This window comes from Mustela lutreola, chromosome 2 (assembly GCF_030435805.1).
Source record: "Mustela lutreola isolate mMusLut2 chromosome 2, mMusLut2.pri, whole genome shotgun sequence".
Lineage (NCBI taxonomy): Eukaryota > Metazoa > Chordata > Mammalia > Carnivora > Mustelidae > Mustela > Mustela lutreola.
The window spans coordinates 92,332,881-92,350,662 of NC_081291.1; the positions used below are offsets into that span (position 1 = coordinate 92,332,881).

At 35.7% G+C, this 17,782-nt stretch overlaps 1 protein-coding gene across 2 annotated transcripts in view; it reads right to left on the minus strand.

The window, feature by feature from the left end:
* The window catches only part of PIK3R4 (phosphoinositide-3-kinase regulatory subunit 4), a 77,177-nt gene that overhangs the window by 21,305 nt on the left and 38,090 nt on the right, over positions 1 to 17,782 (minus strand). For both annotated transcript variants that reach the window (XM_059162582.1, XM_059162581.1), the window contains exons 10-13: positions 9,360 to 9,561; positions 7,011 to 7,198; positions 5,797 to 6,007; positions 3,250 to 3,415 (exon numbers count right to left, since the gene is read on the minus strand). In XM_059162582.1, the coding sequence (XP_059018565.1) occupies positions 3,250 to 3,415; positions 5,797 to 6,007; positions 7,011 to 7,198; positions 9,360 to 9,561 (767 nt within the window). The remainder of the gene's footprint in view (positions 1 to 3,249; positions 3,416 to 5,796; positions 6,008 to 7,010; positions 7,199 to 9,359; positions 9,562 to 17,782) is intronic.

A 17,782-nucleotide genomic window follows, 5' to 3' on the forward strand; every position in this document is an offset into this window, starting at 1 on the left:
GCAATTTTTCACAAACTAGTCCCCAAGGGACAAATCAACAGTTTAACTCAAGAAAGAAGTGACTGGCAGGGCCAAGAGCTGGGTGGCCTAAATCACAATCATACTCCATGAAAAAGACAAGACTGGGAACTGGGTCGCCAACCAGCATAACACATAGGGGAAAAACCTCAATAGTCAGAATGTACTAGCAATAGTTCCTAAGAAAATACTTTTTCTTAGTATTTTTCTTAGTCTTTTCCTAAGAAAAAGGAGTTTTGCTGCTCTTTCCCAGCCACCAGCTGTTCCCCACTTGGATCTGGCAATAATAAGGGCGTGCTTTTCCCCTAATCCAGTTCATGAAGGCATATGATGAAGGTAACACATTCTGTCCCGTTCCTCTCCTCTCCACTGTGGAATCAAGCACCTCTGAGCCAAGGCCTACTGCACTCCACAAATAAGACAGCAGGTGTTACAGAAAAGCAAGAGAACAGCTGCATCCAGGGTAAATCCAATATCCTAATTATCATATAAACTTCCCAAAGACTATACAGTCAGCTGAATTGCCACATTTTCTGGGATACCACTGTCTGAAATGTGACCCTGGGATACCACTCCCTAAAATACGACACTGGAATACAGAAGGCATGGCTCAGTAATAAAAATCATTTGGGAATTAACAAATGAGGCTTTTGTAAAGTGAAACAATGATTCCAAGTTTGTTTGTTTGCTTTAAAGATTTTATTTATTTATTTGACAGAGAGAGATCACAAGCAAGCAGAGAGATAGGCAGAGAGAGAGGGGGAAGCAGGCTCCCCGCTGAGCAGAGATCCTGATACGAGGCTCAATCCCAGGACCCAGATATCATAACCTGAGCCAAAGGCAGAGGCTTAACCCACTGAGCCACCCAGGTACCCCCAAGTTGCTTCTTGAGAGGTTTACACATGTCAACTGAACTTCCCCTCTTAATAAAGGGACAATGAATTCAACTGATCATGATAGTAACAAAGAGCCATTTGAAAAAAATTATCAGAAGATTATTAGTATTTTAAACAAAGTACAAAATAGTAAAAAGTAAGTAAAATAAAGAAAATACTCTTTTAAACATAGAGTATTAGTATTTTAGACAAAATACTAATGAAAATGCTAATGATGGTGAGGAAAAAAATCAAAAGAATGGTTGTAGGCAGGGAGAAGGCAGGAGTTTTCTGTGAAAGGACACTAGGGGACATTCTTCTGGTGTGATGGCTACATTCTATATCTGGAGAGAGGTATAAGTTGCCAAGTGAATGTTATTTGTTGAGACTCACAGACTGGTTCACTTAAGATCTGTGCATTTCATAGAATATGAATTTCATGTCAAACAAAAAAAACTTATAAACATGTACTGATCTCTAGCTAATGATAAATAAGCTGAAGTGTTTAGGGGACATATACTAATGTCTGCAACTAATTTTGAAATACATTTTAAAAAGATGAACTGATAGGAGGATGGATAATATCATGACATGGCAAATAGAGTAAAATTATAGAATCCATGTGGCAATATGAATGTTCGCTGTGAAACTCTTTCAACTTTACTTACATGTTTGAAATTTCATAATGAAGTGTTGACAAAAAATTACTAAATGGAGCCAGGATTCTGTTACTGGTTTTGATTTATGTTCTGACCAATGTAATACACCAAAAAGGAATGAACATGAAAATAATCAAGCAAAAACATAGAGCTCTTTTAAAAAATAAACAGTACAAAACTGTATTACACTGTTACGAGTACATTTCTTATTTATCAAAAATATTTTGTTTGATGATTTTGTGGTTAACTGTAGTTAATGAGTAAAGCACCAGAGATTATCCACATTTTTTTTTACACATGAAATTGAATTTTGATTGCTAGTAGCTTTTCAGATCCAGACCAAATTTAAGCAAATATTTAATATGGTAGGACTGATGGGAATGGGGAAATGGGGAACTGGCAGACAAACAGACCGCATATCAAGAAGGGGGGTGGGGTTATGGACATTGGGGAGGGTATGTGCTTTGGTGAGTGCTGTGAAGTGTGTAAACCTGGCGATTCACAGACCTGTACCCCTGGGGATAAAAATATATGTTTATATAAAAAATTAAAAATTAATAAATTAATAAAAAAAGAAGGGATATAACTATAAACATACAAATCCAAATCACACTTAACCAAAATCACATCATGCGTAAAGAGTCTTAGAGATTTCAAGTCATAACTAGTCCCCATCTTGACCATAACAGTGGGGCAATGGCATAGGAAGTGCTTTCCTTATACAGCTAGCTATTCCATCATTATTTTTCTTTTGCTCATGCTCCATTAACCCATTTAGTAAATCTTATTGGTTCTACCATCAAAATATATCCAGAATCTGATCTTGAATCACCTCCACCTCTGCTTGAATCACTGCAATAGCCTCTAACTGCTCAGTATCCTCAATACAAGAGCCATAGTAATTCTACTAAAATTTAACTTAGATCATGTGTCTCCTCTGCTTGAAATCCTCCAAAGGCTCCCATCTCACTCAGAGTAAAAGTCAAAGTCCTTTACAATAGCCAACAAGGCCCTATGTAATCTGGTTACTCTTATTCCTCCCTCTTGCTCACTCTGCTCCAGCCACACAGACTTTTCTGCTATTCCTCAAAACATGCCAAACATCTTTCTACCTCAGAGCCTTTGATATCCCTCCTTTCCTGTGCCTGGAATCCTCTTCCCCAATATATCTACATGACTTTCTCCTTCACTTGTTTCAGGTGATACCTTTTCTATGAGGCAGTCTCTAGTCAATTCATTTAACATTCTACCTATCCCTCTTTCCTGCTTTATTTTTCTCCAAAATTTTTTACCATTTAACATACTATATGTTTTATTAATTTATATTGCTTATTGTTTGTCACCTCTCATAAGAAGGAAAGCTCCAATGGGTGCTGGGTGGCTCAGTGGGTTAAACCTCTGCCTCTGGCTCAGGTCATGATCTCAGCGTCCTGGGATCAAGCCCCACACTGGGCTCTCTGCTCAGCATGGAGCCTGCTTCCCCCTTTCTCTCTGCATGCTGCTCTGCCTACTTGTGATCTCTGTCTGTCAAATAAATAAATAAAATCTTAAAAAAAAAAAACAAGGAAAGCTCCACAGAACAGGTATTTTTGTCCATGTATTACTGCTATATCCCTGGTTCCTAAACGGCACCTGTCAGAGTGAGCACTCAATAAACATTTGCTGACTGAATGGATTCTTCTCCCAAGCATTATTACCTGGTAGTGGTGGTCTTCCCTTCCATCTTTTGACTGTTCCAGATTTTCACTGTGCCATCATTTGAACATGTTGCAAAAAGTGAATGTTCATCAGAGACTCTAATTCGATTCACAGCAGATTTGTGTTCATGAAGATGTGCAACTAGTAGCCCTTTAGGACGCCACCCTAAGGAAAAGCAAAGGAGTCGGTCTTAAACTACAGTTTACAAATACAATATTCCTCTCACCTCCAGCTAAGTTACAATGACCAGCATGAGAACAATCATAAGAACTAAACAAAGGGTACTACTAGCTAAACAATACAGAGTGGTCTATTAGACCATGACAGTTAATGTTATTTAGTAAGACATCTAAGATAGCAATTAAGTGCTGACCAAGACTGCACTTGGGGGGGGGGGGGGCTCCTCTAGGGTCTAGTGCACAGTAGTCACTTACCACCTGGAAAAACCCTGACTACTTGTTCAATAGCCAGAGACAATGGCTATCCTATACCTAAAGACATTGGATGATAGGGAGGCAAGCTTGTTCTCAAAGTCTCAAAGACCCAGATCCACCATAATATAATGTATAACCTTAGGGTACTTATTTAAACTGAGCTTCAATTTCCTCAAAGGTAAAATGAGGGAAATATTACTTAGCCCAAAGGATGGCTATGGATAAGCAAGATATATAAAGTGTCTAACATCATCTGAGGTCCATAGTAAACAACCAAATGTTGATTTCCTCTCTACCTGCAATCATTTATTGTATGGCATCAACATTTTAATTAAATAGTATTATGAATTATAGCCTCAGAATGCCCATGGATTTTCTAGTACTTTATGACATCTATACACTTGTCTTATTATGCATATTCTTTTGTGTATGATTAATTTCCTTTAATAAATTATAGATTTGCTAAAGCCAGAGACCATGTCTTATCCATTCTGAATCATTCACAGTACCCAGCACAGATCCTTGCACATAACTATCCTCAATCCTTGATGAGTCAACTTTCATATTAAGTGAAACATTTAATATTTAATATTAAGTCAATTTTAAAATAAAACAGAAAGCTATGCTAAAGATGGTCCTATATTAGAATTAAGCAGAGTGCCTAATTAAGTGATAACAATGTCATTTTAGGATAAAATTATTTTTTATCAGAAAACAAAAATGAAACAGACTATTGCCAAACCTGGTAAACTCTAAAATAAAAAAAAGTTTCCCCCTGGATCTCTAGTTCACATGTGTAGGAAGAAAAGCTGAATGTGATTTTTAAGGAGGATATGCTAGATTTGAAGGTGATCAAAAACACTTAGCCATGAAGTCTAGATAATCCATCAGGCTAGATTGAACATTTCCCTCTAGAGAAAATCAATTTCACACAATCATTCAAGTGTGGAAAGAAAAAAAATCAAATGCTCAACAGTCATTGCACATTTCTTGAACCTCAAAACTTAATACCTTTTTTGTGATTACTGAATAGAAGAAAGTACAGCTCCACTTAAATATAAAATGCTTCTTATAAAGACAGATTCTATTCCAGGATATTATTTGACCTGAGATGCCACTTACCACTTAATAATACTTTTTAAATCTTTAAATCATTTACCTTCACCAGCTTTTTCCCCTGGAGCACACAATGGAAGCACACAGGAATTCATTGGATTTTAATTCTCTACACATAAGCACACTATGCATTGCTTCTCAGAGTTTTCAAGTTAAATTTTTATTATTACAATCTACATACAGAAACTCATTAAAAATGTTTTTGAAATCTGCATGTCTAATATCAAAACCTAACTCCACCACATTTATACTGGGCAAGTCTATTAACATAGCTGAGCCACATTTTCATCTGAAATAGCTCTAAGTTTCTTTTAAATCTTCTCAAAATACAGCAATCTTTCCACAAAATGTTAATGCTGTTAATCGCTGAGTAGTGGAATTATAGATGATGATTTTTTTTCTTTTTAAAAAGTACCCATTACTGGGATGCTTGGGTGGCTCAGTTGGTTAAGTGTCTGCTTTCAGCTCAGGTCATGAGGCCAGGGTCCTAAGATCAAGACCTGTTTGGTCCTATTTGATCTCTCTCCCTCTGTCTTTCTCCCTGCTCATTCTCTCTCGCAAATAAAGAAATAAAATCTTAAATAAATAAATAAATAAAGGTGCCCATTACTTTACAAATGCTTTACCTTTTTTTTAAAGAAAATAAATAGATGCTAAACCCTTCTACTTAAAAGCTGAAGCTTACTCCAAGAAGACTGACATTCTATGAAAAAGTGGCATGATATAAGCAGGCAGGTAAAACGTAGCACTATAAATGGAGAATATGGACCACAGACAGACTGAAACACTAAGTAGCCTAAACAAGACACTGCAAGTTGCCCGCACAGCCAAGATGAACCAAACTCCACAAATAATGACTTAAAATTTCTCACTTAATGCTTCTTCCTTTGGGCTTCCAAGTGACAGTTTTGTTCTTACTTCTTTAATTAACCTGCCTTAGATGGTAGGCTTTGGCACCCACACTAGAATACAACTACCTAGCAGTAGCACTTTTACCAGGTGGTGGTGGTTTACTCTCCCATTCCGCATTTTCCATCATCTGCTTAGCTATCCTCTCAGCATTACACTGCTCCCGCTTCTGCTGGATGAGCTGCTGAAGTTCTGTTTTACAAGTTGTGATCCGAATCTGGTAGGTAGATGGTAAAATTGTACTACTTAAAACCTGTATTGTTGGTTTTCTATTTTGGACATTTGTCACTTCTGGAAGCTGCAAAACAGAATTATAACTATTTATGTCATAAGCAAAGTATACTAGATGATAAAACTGTACCAATATTCTCTCTATTCATTATATCTGCTTTTTTCCTTATTAATGTACCAAGTTTTAAATCCACTTATAGTATTTTTTTCAGTGAAAATCTAACTAAAAATTAACTACAAATATTACATTTCCAAACCTCTACATTACTAAGAAAAACAGAACAACCAAAAAAAACCTATCATTACAGCAATAATATTAAACAAAAATCCTCATTAATTTAAGTGAAAAGAAATAGAATTTTATGAGTTGGTTCAGTTAATATTTTCATTTAAACTATGATTGGCTTAGGGAAGAGTCACCTTAAATTGCAAATTTATTTCAGATATATAAAATCATAACATTTCTCACACATGGCAAACTAGGGACTTCCAGGAGTATTTCTGCTAGTTTACAGGTATGTTATATTAGAGGAAGAATAATAACAGATTTAAAAGGTTCACTGCAAGTTAATAATTATAATCACATTTGATAATGATGTCTTCAACCCACAATTTTAGATCACTTTATCGGTGAGTACTCTAACACAAGATCTTTTTTGATACCTTCAATAATTAGAGACATCCCCTTGGCTATAAAATTAAAGATAAACCTGTTTTTAGAAAGAAACATGTCCTTAACTATAAAGAACAAACTGAGGGTTGCTGGAAGGGAGGTGGACAGGGGATAGGCTAACTGGGTAATAGGCATTAAGAAGGATACTTTTTTTGAGCACTAGGTGTTACATATAAAAGTGATCAATCACTAAATTCTAGTCCTGAAACCAGTATTACACTATATGTTAACTAAGGAGAATTTAAATAAAAATTTGAAGAAGAAAAAATAATGAAACATTTCCTCCTTAAAGGACACTCACCATATTGATTTTTCCAATATAGTACACAGCCTTTAAACAACCAAAACAGAATAGGATTGAAAAACAAAAGGAGGATTATTGCCTAGGTGGTAGTACCTGTGGAGAAGTTGACAAAGGGACACAAATGCCAGCAGAAGACTCAGAACGAGGTGGTTTCCCAGTCTGAATCACCTCCTGGTCAGTCCCTTTAGGTAGAACCTGTGGGATGTTTGGTGGTTCCAGTGACCCAAACATGCTTTTCCATTCTTCATTTACATTTGAGTCTTGTTTTACATGTTTTCTAGCTACAAAAACAGATTCAGAACAGTCAATCTAAAGGAAACTCCTGAAATCAATATGTGCTTTTATTTATTTTTTTGGTGGGGGAGGGACTTCACATGCTATCTGTTCTTTCTGATCTCTGATTTATTTATATTTACACATCAACTCATTAACTCTCACTTTATCTCTGGGATAAATGGAACAGATGCACTTTCAATGGCATATTTTAATAATTAGACCTAATTCCTTTCTAGTTTCGCAAGGCTAGCTCAATTTCAAATAAACACTTCTTTATCTCAAGAACCAACAATAAAAGCAACTTTTTCAAATGTCACTGACTACACTGCTAAATATGACCTATTTCTAGTATTACACAGGATACAAACAAACCAAATATGAAAATCAATTGTTATACACTTACCTCCTGAGTATAAAAAGAAACCTTTTTTAAAAAATCTTTCTCCAATTACAAAAAGTACATCAAATAACACAAAGTTCTTGCATTACCAAAATATAATGTGAATTGCCCCCATAACTTTGTAAACCTCACAGACTATATAGTTTAATGATATACCATTTCATTTTGCAAAAATTAAACAGTATAAATATAAAGTGTTTCATAATGTTTTTCTCTTAAATATACTAATTGTTTATTTAACTATCCCCCTATTAATGGATACTTCAATTATTTCTTTTTTTTTTTTTTAAGATTTAATCCATTCACTAGACTGAAAGAGATCACAAATAGGCAGAGAGGCAGGCAGAGAGAGAGAGGAGGAAGCAGGCTCCCTGCTGAGCAGAGAGCCCAATGCGGGACTCGATCCCAGGACCCTGAGATCATGACCAGAGCCGAAGGAAGCGGCCTAACCCACTGAGCCACCCAGGCGCCCTATTTCTTTTTTTTAAACTGAGAACATTCTTATACATGTTTCTTCACATGCTTATCCGTATTTCCTCGAAGAAATTTCCAGAATTGAAAATGGTGACTCAAAGAGTAATGACACTGCTTTCTAAAAAGAGTATGTTCAATTTATAATCTAACAGTGTATGACAACAACTATTCCCTATCCCCTTACCAACAATAGGTATCATTCAGTCTTTGCTGATCACATGGCAGAAAATGACATCTCATTGTTTTGCATTTATTTATTTTTTCAAACATGCATTTCTATTCTTCTATCAGTTTTAAGTTCAAATCCTTCAATATTTTTCTTTTGGGGTGCTTGTGTTTTTCTTCTAATCTGTATCAGTGTTTTAATTATTATCAATGTAAACCACAGGAAATTAAGTTCCAAATAATTTTACCCCAAGTTTGGCAGTTAGAGGTTTATTTAAAATATAATTCAGCTGTCCTTAAAATCTGATACTATTTTTAAAGGCATATACCTGGAAATAACTACATCTCAGAAAGGGTTAAAGGAAGAACACACAAGATCTTAAAAACCTCATATAGTCAATGTCTATTAACATTCTTGGCACAATAGCTGACAGTTCTAAATCTTGAAACTTCAAACAATTAAGTCTTCTCTCACATCTACTCTTTTGTATTTCATTGTTAATAACAAGGTTGTTCTTTTCAATTCACTGGGCATTACCTACTAAAACAAACTAGATAACTATTTCATTTTAACACAGACTATTGACCTTGGCTTGGTGTTTAAAGGATTAAAAAACAGGAATTCATCATCAATATACATCTCCATAAAGGCAATATGATCTCATTATAAGAGCAGAGCTTTTGGAGTCAAGCTTTGGTTTGAATCCTGGTCTGACACAGAGAGCCATGACTTTGACAGGTTATATAATAACTTTTTTTTTTTCTTTTAATTTGATTTATTTGTCAGAGAGAGAGCAAAAGCGGGAGCAGCAGGCAGAGCAGGAAGAGGGAGACACAGGCTCCCCATTGAACAGGGAGCCTGAAGTGGAACTCAATCCCAGGACTCTGGGATCATGACCCAAGCCAAAAGCAGACACTTAACCAACGTCCCTATATAACTCTTTAACTGTTAATTCAGTTCTCTACTTTTCCTCTCTGCCAATTTTCCTGCTACATAATAGAGTCACCCATAGTACTTTGACGTATTATATTTGGAAAATATGATTTTTCATTTTACTACTACTTAGCTATAGCTAACCCTATGAAGTAAATAATAATAAGCTAAACACACACAAAAACATACTAACCTCGCTTATCATCAGGTTCCTGTTTGGTTTTAACAAGATCAACTTGTCTCCCAGTTATGCCTAATGCTGCTAAGTCAATAACACCTTTCTGACTACTATCATGGAGATGGCTCTGGTCTACTATATTGGCCTTTGCTTTGTTAGATTTCATCATGAAGTCTTTCAGTGCCAAGAGTTTGTCTTCCTCTTCCTCTGTCATTCCCTAAAAAAAAACACATGTTCTAGGTTATTTTCAAAAGCAGTAACAGGCACTGGAAGGCCTAATAATTGAATGTCAAATTTTAAATTCTACTGTAAAATTTTAAGAATTAGAATGCTAAAATAAAGCAAACAAAAAGGCAAGAGAAAAAGAAAGTACCAATACTGAACATCTCACTATTCTGATCTCCCAGAACACCCTGTATTGTGGCATTTTCTTTTTTTTTAAAGATTTCATTTATTTATTTGTCAGAGAGAGAGAGAGAGAGAGTGCACAAAAGCAAGCAGGGTGGCAGGCAGAGGCAGAGAGAGAAGCAGGCTCCCTGCTGAGCAAGGAGCCCCATGCGGGACTTGATCCCAGGACCCTAAGATCATGACCTGAGCCAAAGGCAGCGGCTTAACCCACTGAGCCACTCAGGCATCCCGCATTTTCTATTTTGTATCACGATTTGTATCTTAACTTTCTTTCTAAATGGAAGCATTCAGTATAATTCATCTTTGAAATCTCCAAAGAAATTAATACAGTGCCTGCTATTTTATCTTTAATATATAACTCTGAATAAGCATTTCTGGAAAATACAATATTAAGTAAAACAAAATTTCTGGAAATACAATATTAAGTAAAAGAGAGCATACCTATCTCAACCTTGATCTTAGATGAGTTGAGAATATTAAATGAGACACTGTTTGTGAAGGGACTCTGTGATATATAAAACATTCTACACACTTCAGAAATTGATATATGTATGCAGAATAAGCAGCAAATGCAAAGCAATACACCCTAGGATAACAGTATAATTAAAGTTTGACTGCCGAAGTACAGTGAGATTCTATTACTTACTATACATGTAAACTTGGGCAAATTACCCAATTTCCCTAAACCTCTACGGATTTATCTAGAAAATAAGGATAATTATTAGCATCCTATAAGGCTATTTTGAAATTTTATTTTATTTTTTTGTCTATTTTGAAATTTCAGTAAGTTAATCTACCAAAGACACTTAAGAATACTTGAAGCTGACAGCCAATAAATATTAAATAATTAATTTAAATAATTCAATGTGAAACAAATATTCTGGTAAATGGAATAGTTCTACAATTTTTTCTTAATTTACAAACCATCCACAGGATCCTCTAGAATGATTTTATTATGCCAACATAAAAAAAATTAATAAAATAGCAATTCCTAAGGCTTTAATCCAAATCCTATTGGAGTTTAAAATAATATTCACAACCCACAGTCAAAACAGGACACAAACTCTAGAGTTAGAAAGCTAAGAAACAATAAAATAAAATTGTACTAAAGTACAATAATCATAGAGAAATCCTTGACTGAATTTTTTCCAATACTGGCCTGAAATTCTTCATTTATTTTTACTTTTCCACCTAAAATTCGCCTAATGTAGACAATTTTACAGCTGTAGCAAGAGTTCTAGTCTTTCTGTTAGATAACATTTTAGTTCATAAAAGGGAAGTCTCCATTTTAGTCCACATAAGGGGTCACCAAAAGAACCATAAAAAGGACTGAAGTATTAATATATGCCATAACATGGAGCAACCTTGAAAATATTTTGCTAAGTGAAAGAAATCAGACACAAAAATGCCACATATTGTACAGTTCCATTTATAGGAAAGATCCAAAATAGGCAAATTCCTAGAAACAGAAAATAGATTTAGTGGTTGCCAGAGGCTAGAGGAAGAAGTAAATGAGGAATAATTGTTAATGGATATGGGGTTTCTTTCCAAGACGATGAAAATGTGAATTATTCTGTGTATGTATTATCTCAGTAAAAAACATTAGAAGTACACCATGGAGGAAAAAGCTTCTTTTTAAAAATAATACAATCATCTTAGAGTTTCCAGACTCCCAAAAGACACACACCTAAATCAGAAATTGCAACCTGACATTACTAGGAGCAATCATCCTTAAACAGGAAGCATTCAGGTGAACTGTTAAGAATTAAGAGTAATTTCAAGACAAGATTATAAGTCAGGATTTTTTTCTTTAGTATTTAATATATATACCTAAAGGACATTACAAGAAAGGAAAACTGAAGAACAAATCATTTACTAACCTAAATGCAAAAATACAGTAAGAGCAAGAAAAATTCAGACTACAGAAAAATTTCATAGAATATTTACATTACTTATATGTTTAAAGTATTTTTATAAGAAGTCTATTTAACACATTAAAAATAGAAAACTGGAAGAGACCAACTATTAGAAATAAAATTGAATCAGTAAGCAAAACACTCGCAACAAACAAAAATCTAGGACCAGATGGCTTCACAGGTGAATTCTACCAAACATTTAAAGAACAGTTAATACCTAGTCTTCTCAAACTATTCCAAAAAAATAGAAAAAGAAAGGAAAACTTCCAAATTCATTCTATGGCGATGATACAAAACCAGACAAAGACACCACAAAAAAAGAGAGCTAAAGACCAAAATTTCTGATCAACATATATAAAAATCCTCAACAAAATATTAGCAAACTGAATTCAACAATACATTTTTAAAAAATTATTCACCATGATCAAGTGAGATTTATTCAGAGGATGCAAGGATGGTTCAATATTCACAAATCAATGTAATACATTAAATGATCATCTCAATAGATATAGAAAAAGCACGATAAAATACAACATCCATTCATGATAAAAACTATCAACAAAACGTTTTAGCAGGAACATTACCTCAACATAATAAAGACCTTATATGAAAAAACCCACAGCTAACATCACACTCAGTAGTGAAAAACTGAGAGCTTTTCCACTAACATCAGGTACAAGATAAGGATGTCCACTCACACTACTTTTTATTCAACACAGTAATGGATGTCTGAGCTACAGCAATTGGACATGAAAAAGAAATAAAAGGCATCTGAATTGGTAAGAAATAAGGAAAACTGTCACAATTTGTAGATAACATGATACTATACAGAGAAAGCCCTAAAGACTCCACCCACAACATTATCAGCACTGATAAATGAGCTAGGTAAGTTGCATGATATAAAATTAATACACAGAAATCTGTTGCATTTCTATACACCAATAACGGAGCAGCAGAAAAAGAAATTAAGAAAGTAAGTCCATTTAAAATTGGACCAAAAGGAACAAAATGCGTAGGTATAAATTTAACCAAGGAGGTGAATAACCTATACCCTTGAAAACTATACAAAACTGATGAAAGAAATTGAAGACAACACAAATGGGAAGATATTCTATGCTCATGAATTGGAAAACTTAATACTGTTAAAATGTTCATACTACTAAAAGCAATTTACAGCAATCTGTATTCAATGCAATCTTTATCACAAAACCAACATTTTTCACATAACTAGAACAAATAATATTAAAATTTGAAGAGAATCATAAAAGACCTCAAACAGCCAAAGCAATCTTGAGAAAGAAGAACAAAGCTGCAAGTAACACAATCCCAGAATTTAAGATATACTACAAAGCTGCAGTAATCAAAACAGTATGATACTGCCACAAAAACACACACACAGATCAATGAAACAAAATACAGAATCCAGAAATAAACCCATACTTATATGGTCAATTAATCTGTGACAAAGAGGCAAAAATATACAATGGGAAAAGATAGTCTCTTCAATAAATGGTGCTGGGAAAACTGGACAACTAAATGCACAACAATAAGCCAGACCACTTCCCTACCCCACACACAAAAATAAACTCAAAATAAATTAAAGATCTAATTGTGAGATCTGGAAAAATAAACCTCTTAGAAAACATAGACAACAGAAACATTTTCCCAGAAATGTCTTCTCAAGAAAGGGAAACAAAAACAAATATGAACTACTGGGACTACACCAAAATAAAAAAGCTTTTGCAAAGCAAAAGAAACATCAACAAAACCATCAACAAAACAAAAAGACAATCTAATGAATAGGAGAAAATATTTTTAAATGATATATCCAATAAGGAGTCAGTATCTAAAATATATAAAGAACTTGTACAACTCAAAACAAAGAAATAATCCGATTAAAAAATAGAGTACATGAACAAACATGTTTCCAAAGAAGACATACACATGGCCAACAAACACATGAAAAGATCTTTTGTCATCAGGGAAATGCAAATCAAAACCACTGAGATATCATCTCACACCAGATGGAATGGCTAAAATTAAAAAGACAAGAAATAACAAGTACTGACAAGGATGTGGAAAAAAGGGAACCCTCATGCACTGTTGATAGGAATGCAAACTGGCACAGCCCCTGTGGCAAACAGTATGGAGGTTCTTCAAAAAATTAAAACTAGAACAACCCATATGATCAGTAATTCCACTACTGTGTATTTACCCAAAGAATATAAAAACACGAATTCTAAAAGATATATGCACCCCTATGTTTATTGTAGTATTATTTACAATAGCCAAAATTTAGAAGCAGTCCAAGTGTCCAATGACAGATGAATGGATAAAGAAGATGTGGTATATATCTACAATGGGATATTACTCAGCCATTAAAAAGAATAAAATCTTGTCATTTGCAACAACATGGAGAGACATAAAGAATGTAATCCTAAGCAAAAGAGAAGTGAGTTGGGGGAAGTCAGAGCGGAAGACAAACCATGAGAGACTGTGGACTCTGAGAAACAAACTGAGGGTTTTTTGGGTGGGGGGGAGGGGCAGTTGGATAAGCCTGGTGGTAGGTACTATAGAGGGCACGTATTACATGGAGCACTGGGTGTGGTGCATAAACAATGAATTTTGGAACATTGAAATAAATAAATAAATAAATAAAAGCTAGTCAAAGAAAGACAAGTCCCTATGATTTCCCTCATACAGAATTTAAGAAACAAAAGAAATAAACAGGAAAAAAGAGAGACAAATAAAGAACCAGACTCTTAACTACAGAGAACTGATGGAGAGGTGGGGGGTGGAAGGAATTGGAGAAATAGGTGAAGGAAATTAAGAGCACACTTATCTCGATGAGCAATGGATAATGTACAGAATTGATGAATCACTACATTGCACACCTGAAACTAAGATAACACTGTTATGTTAATTGTACTGAATTTAAAATTTAAAAAAAAAAAAAGGCTTAAAAGGATCAAACTCATTCCAAGTAAATTAACTGTACAACACAACAATCTGACACTATGTAAAGGAATTCAGCACTCTAAAAACATAAAATTCATTATCAACAGGGAAAGAAATTGGGTGGCTGGGGATCAGGGATTATAGGAAAACCTGTATTTTATTATAGATCTTTCAATATTTTTTCAATTTTACACCTTCTGTCTATACTACCAATCCAGAAATAATAAAATAAAAAATCATTAAAAAATTAAAAATTTATAGAGTGCCTGCGTGGCTCAGTTGGTTAAACGGATGCCTTCAGCTCAGGTCATGATCCTGGAGTCCTGTAATCAAGCCCTGTGTCAGGATCCCTGCTCAGTGGGGAGCCTGCCTCTCCCTCTAACTTTGCCTGCTGCTCCCCCTGTTTGTGCTCTTTCTGTGTCAAATAAAAATTTTTTAAAAAAATTAAAAAATAAAAATAAAAATTTAAAGTATTTGTCATTTTTTAAAAGGAGTGAAATCAGAATATTCTTATCCTCCACAAATAAGTGAAACCATATGATAATTAACTCTCTCTGCTTGACTTATTTCACTCAGCATAATCTCTTCCAGTCCCATCCATGTTGCTACAAAAATTGGGTATTCATCCTTTCTGATGGAGGCATAATACTCCATAGTGTATATGGACCACATCTTCCTTAACCATTCGTCCGTTGAAGGGCATCTTGGTTCTTTCCACAGTTTGGTGACCGTGGCCATTGCTGCTATGAACATTGGGGTACAGATGGCTCTTCTTTTCACTACATCTGTATCCTTGGGGCAAATACCCAGTAGTGCAATGGCAGGGTCATAGGGAAGCTCTATTTTTAATTTCTTGAGGAATCTCCACACTGTTCTCCAAAGTGGCTGCACCAACTTGCATTCCCACCAACAGTGTAAGAGGGTTCCCCTTTCTCCACATCCTCTCCAACACACGTTGTTTTCTGTCTTGCTGATGGGGAGATGGAGAGGAGAAGGGAGTTGAGGGAAATTGGAAGGGGAGGTGAACCATGAGAGATATGGACTCTGAAAAACAATCTGAGGGTTTTGAAGGGGCAGGGGGTGGGAGGTTGGGGGAACCAGGTGGTGGGGATTAGGGAGGGCACGGATTGCATGGAGCACTGGGTGTGGTACAAAAACAATCAATACTATTACGCTGAAAAGAAATAAAAAATTTTAAAAAATAAAAAATAAAATGTAAAAAATATATATATTCTTATCCTGTATTAGTGCTTGATCAAATGGATACAAATAAAACAGCTCTTGTAGATGCAAATTCTAAAATAGCCCCACCATGTACCACCTCCAGATGGTAAGTTCTGCTGAAAATCTGGAGTTCAGGCAGATTCTAACTTCCATATGCTCCAAAAGTGTACTTTAAAAATCTGTTACCCAGAACCCTGAGCATATTTTCCCACAGAAACAATACTAGGATGGTCTAGAAAAGCCTATTTCACCCATTATGTTTCTGAAGTGCAGTCCTATACAAAAGAGCACTGTAAAACCCCAATTAAGAAATATTTTGAAGGAGTATTCAGAATTCCCATTTGCAGGGGCTAAAAGCATCCTTCCCTCTATATCCCTACATTAGGAACAAGGACTCAATTCCTACCTCCAAAGTCTCCCCTGACTCCAAGCCTCTGTGAGTAATCCCAGGAAACTCAGGTAGTGCAGGGATCAAAATGAAGTGAAGGCAGATAAAAGACATGCAAGGAGCTGGAAGAGATGAACTGCACATGGACCCTTCCTAAATCCATAAAAAAAACTTAAGCAAGCCTCTCAGCCTTAGCTCCCAGTCCCTTATTTTGAAACAAGATGGCATGGTGATTGGGATACCTGGGTGGCTCAGTTAAGCATCTGCCTTTGGCTCAGGTCATGATCCCAGGGTCCTGGGATGGAGTCCCATATCAAGTTCCCTGCTCAACAGGGAGTCTGTTTCTACCTCTGTCTGCCACTCCCCCTGCTTGTGCTCTCACTCTCTCTGACAAATAAATAAATCTTTAAAAAAAAGAGAGAGAGAGAGAGATGGCATGGTAAAGGAGTTCAATGGGTTTAGTTCCAATCTCAACTTTGAAGCTTACTAAACTGTGTAAGCATAGACAACTTAACTATCCTCACTGAGTCAGTCTCCTTAACTATAAAATGGAGATAACACCTGTTGTTCAAGCTTGTTATGTAAGCACAGTGACAAAATATGGACAGCACCACCTGCAGTGGTAGTCTCGTTGTAGGTCCTCAAAAAATGGAAGCCAGTAATAATCTGCTGTGACTTCTGAGGACCTCAAAGATTCTAGCCTGCTCTCCCACCTACTAGTAGCGCTTGTCCCTTGAAACAAAGTACTACTAACCCTTAGGAGTCCCTAAAACTGTTGTTCACAGAAACAACATAAAACTAGGGAAAACAGGGACGCCTGGGTGGCTCAGTTGGTTGGACGACTGCCTTCGGCTCAGGTCATGATCCCGGAGTCCTGGGATTGAGTCCCACGTCAGGCTCCCAGCTCCATGGGGAGTCTGCTTAGCTCTCTGACCTTCTCCCCTCTCTGACCTTCTCCTCACTCATGCTCTCTCTCACTGTCTCTCTCTCAAATAAATAAATAAAATCTTTTAAAAATAAAAAAAAAAAATTAAAAAAAAAAAACTAGGGAAAACAAGATCCTCCTTCCCCACTCATACAAATGAGTGTGCAAATGACAGACAAATGAACACATCAAGCACTAACATTTCAGAGGAATACAAGTCAGTGTGTTTTACTGATTTCATCATGGTACCCAACAATGAGGGCTGGCTGTGGAAGCAGTGACAGTAGAAGGGTTTAGGAGGACAGCAGGAAGCAGAAAGTAAAAAAGCTATGAAAACTGCTCCTTTCCCCTCCCTCCTTTTACCCCTGGCAATGGCAAAACCTACACACACAGCAAGGTGAAAAGTAAGAACTGATGGCTAGAGTGGCCCCAAGTAACTAATGACTTAAAATGAAATTTTAGTATAGAAGCTTTTAATTTAATACACAGGATTTGTAGAAGAGAGAAATACAAAGAATCACACCATCTAAGCGCAAAGGAACAGCTAAACTTGGGGTGGTTTTTATTGCATGCTAAAATCTTTTTGGTAAGGATTACTTACTCAAGAGAAACAACAAGG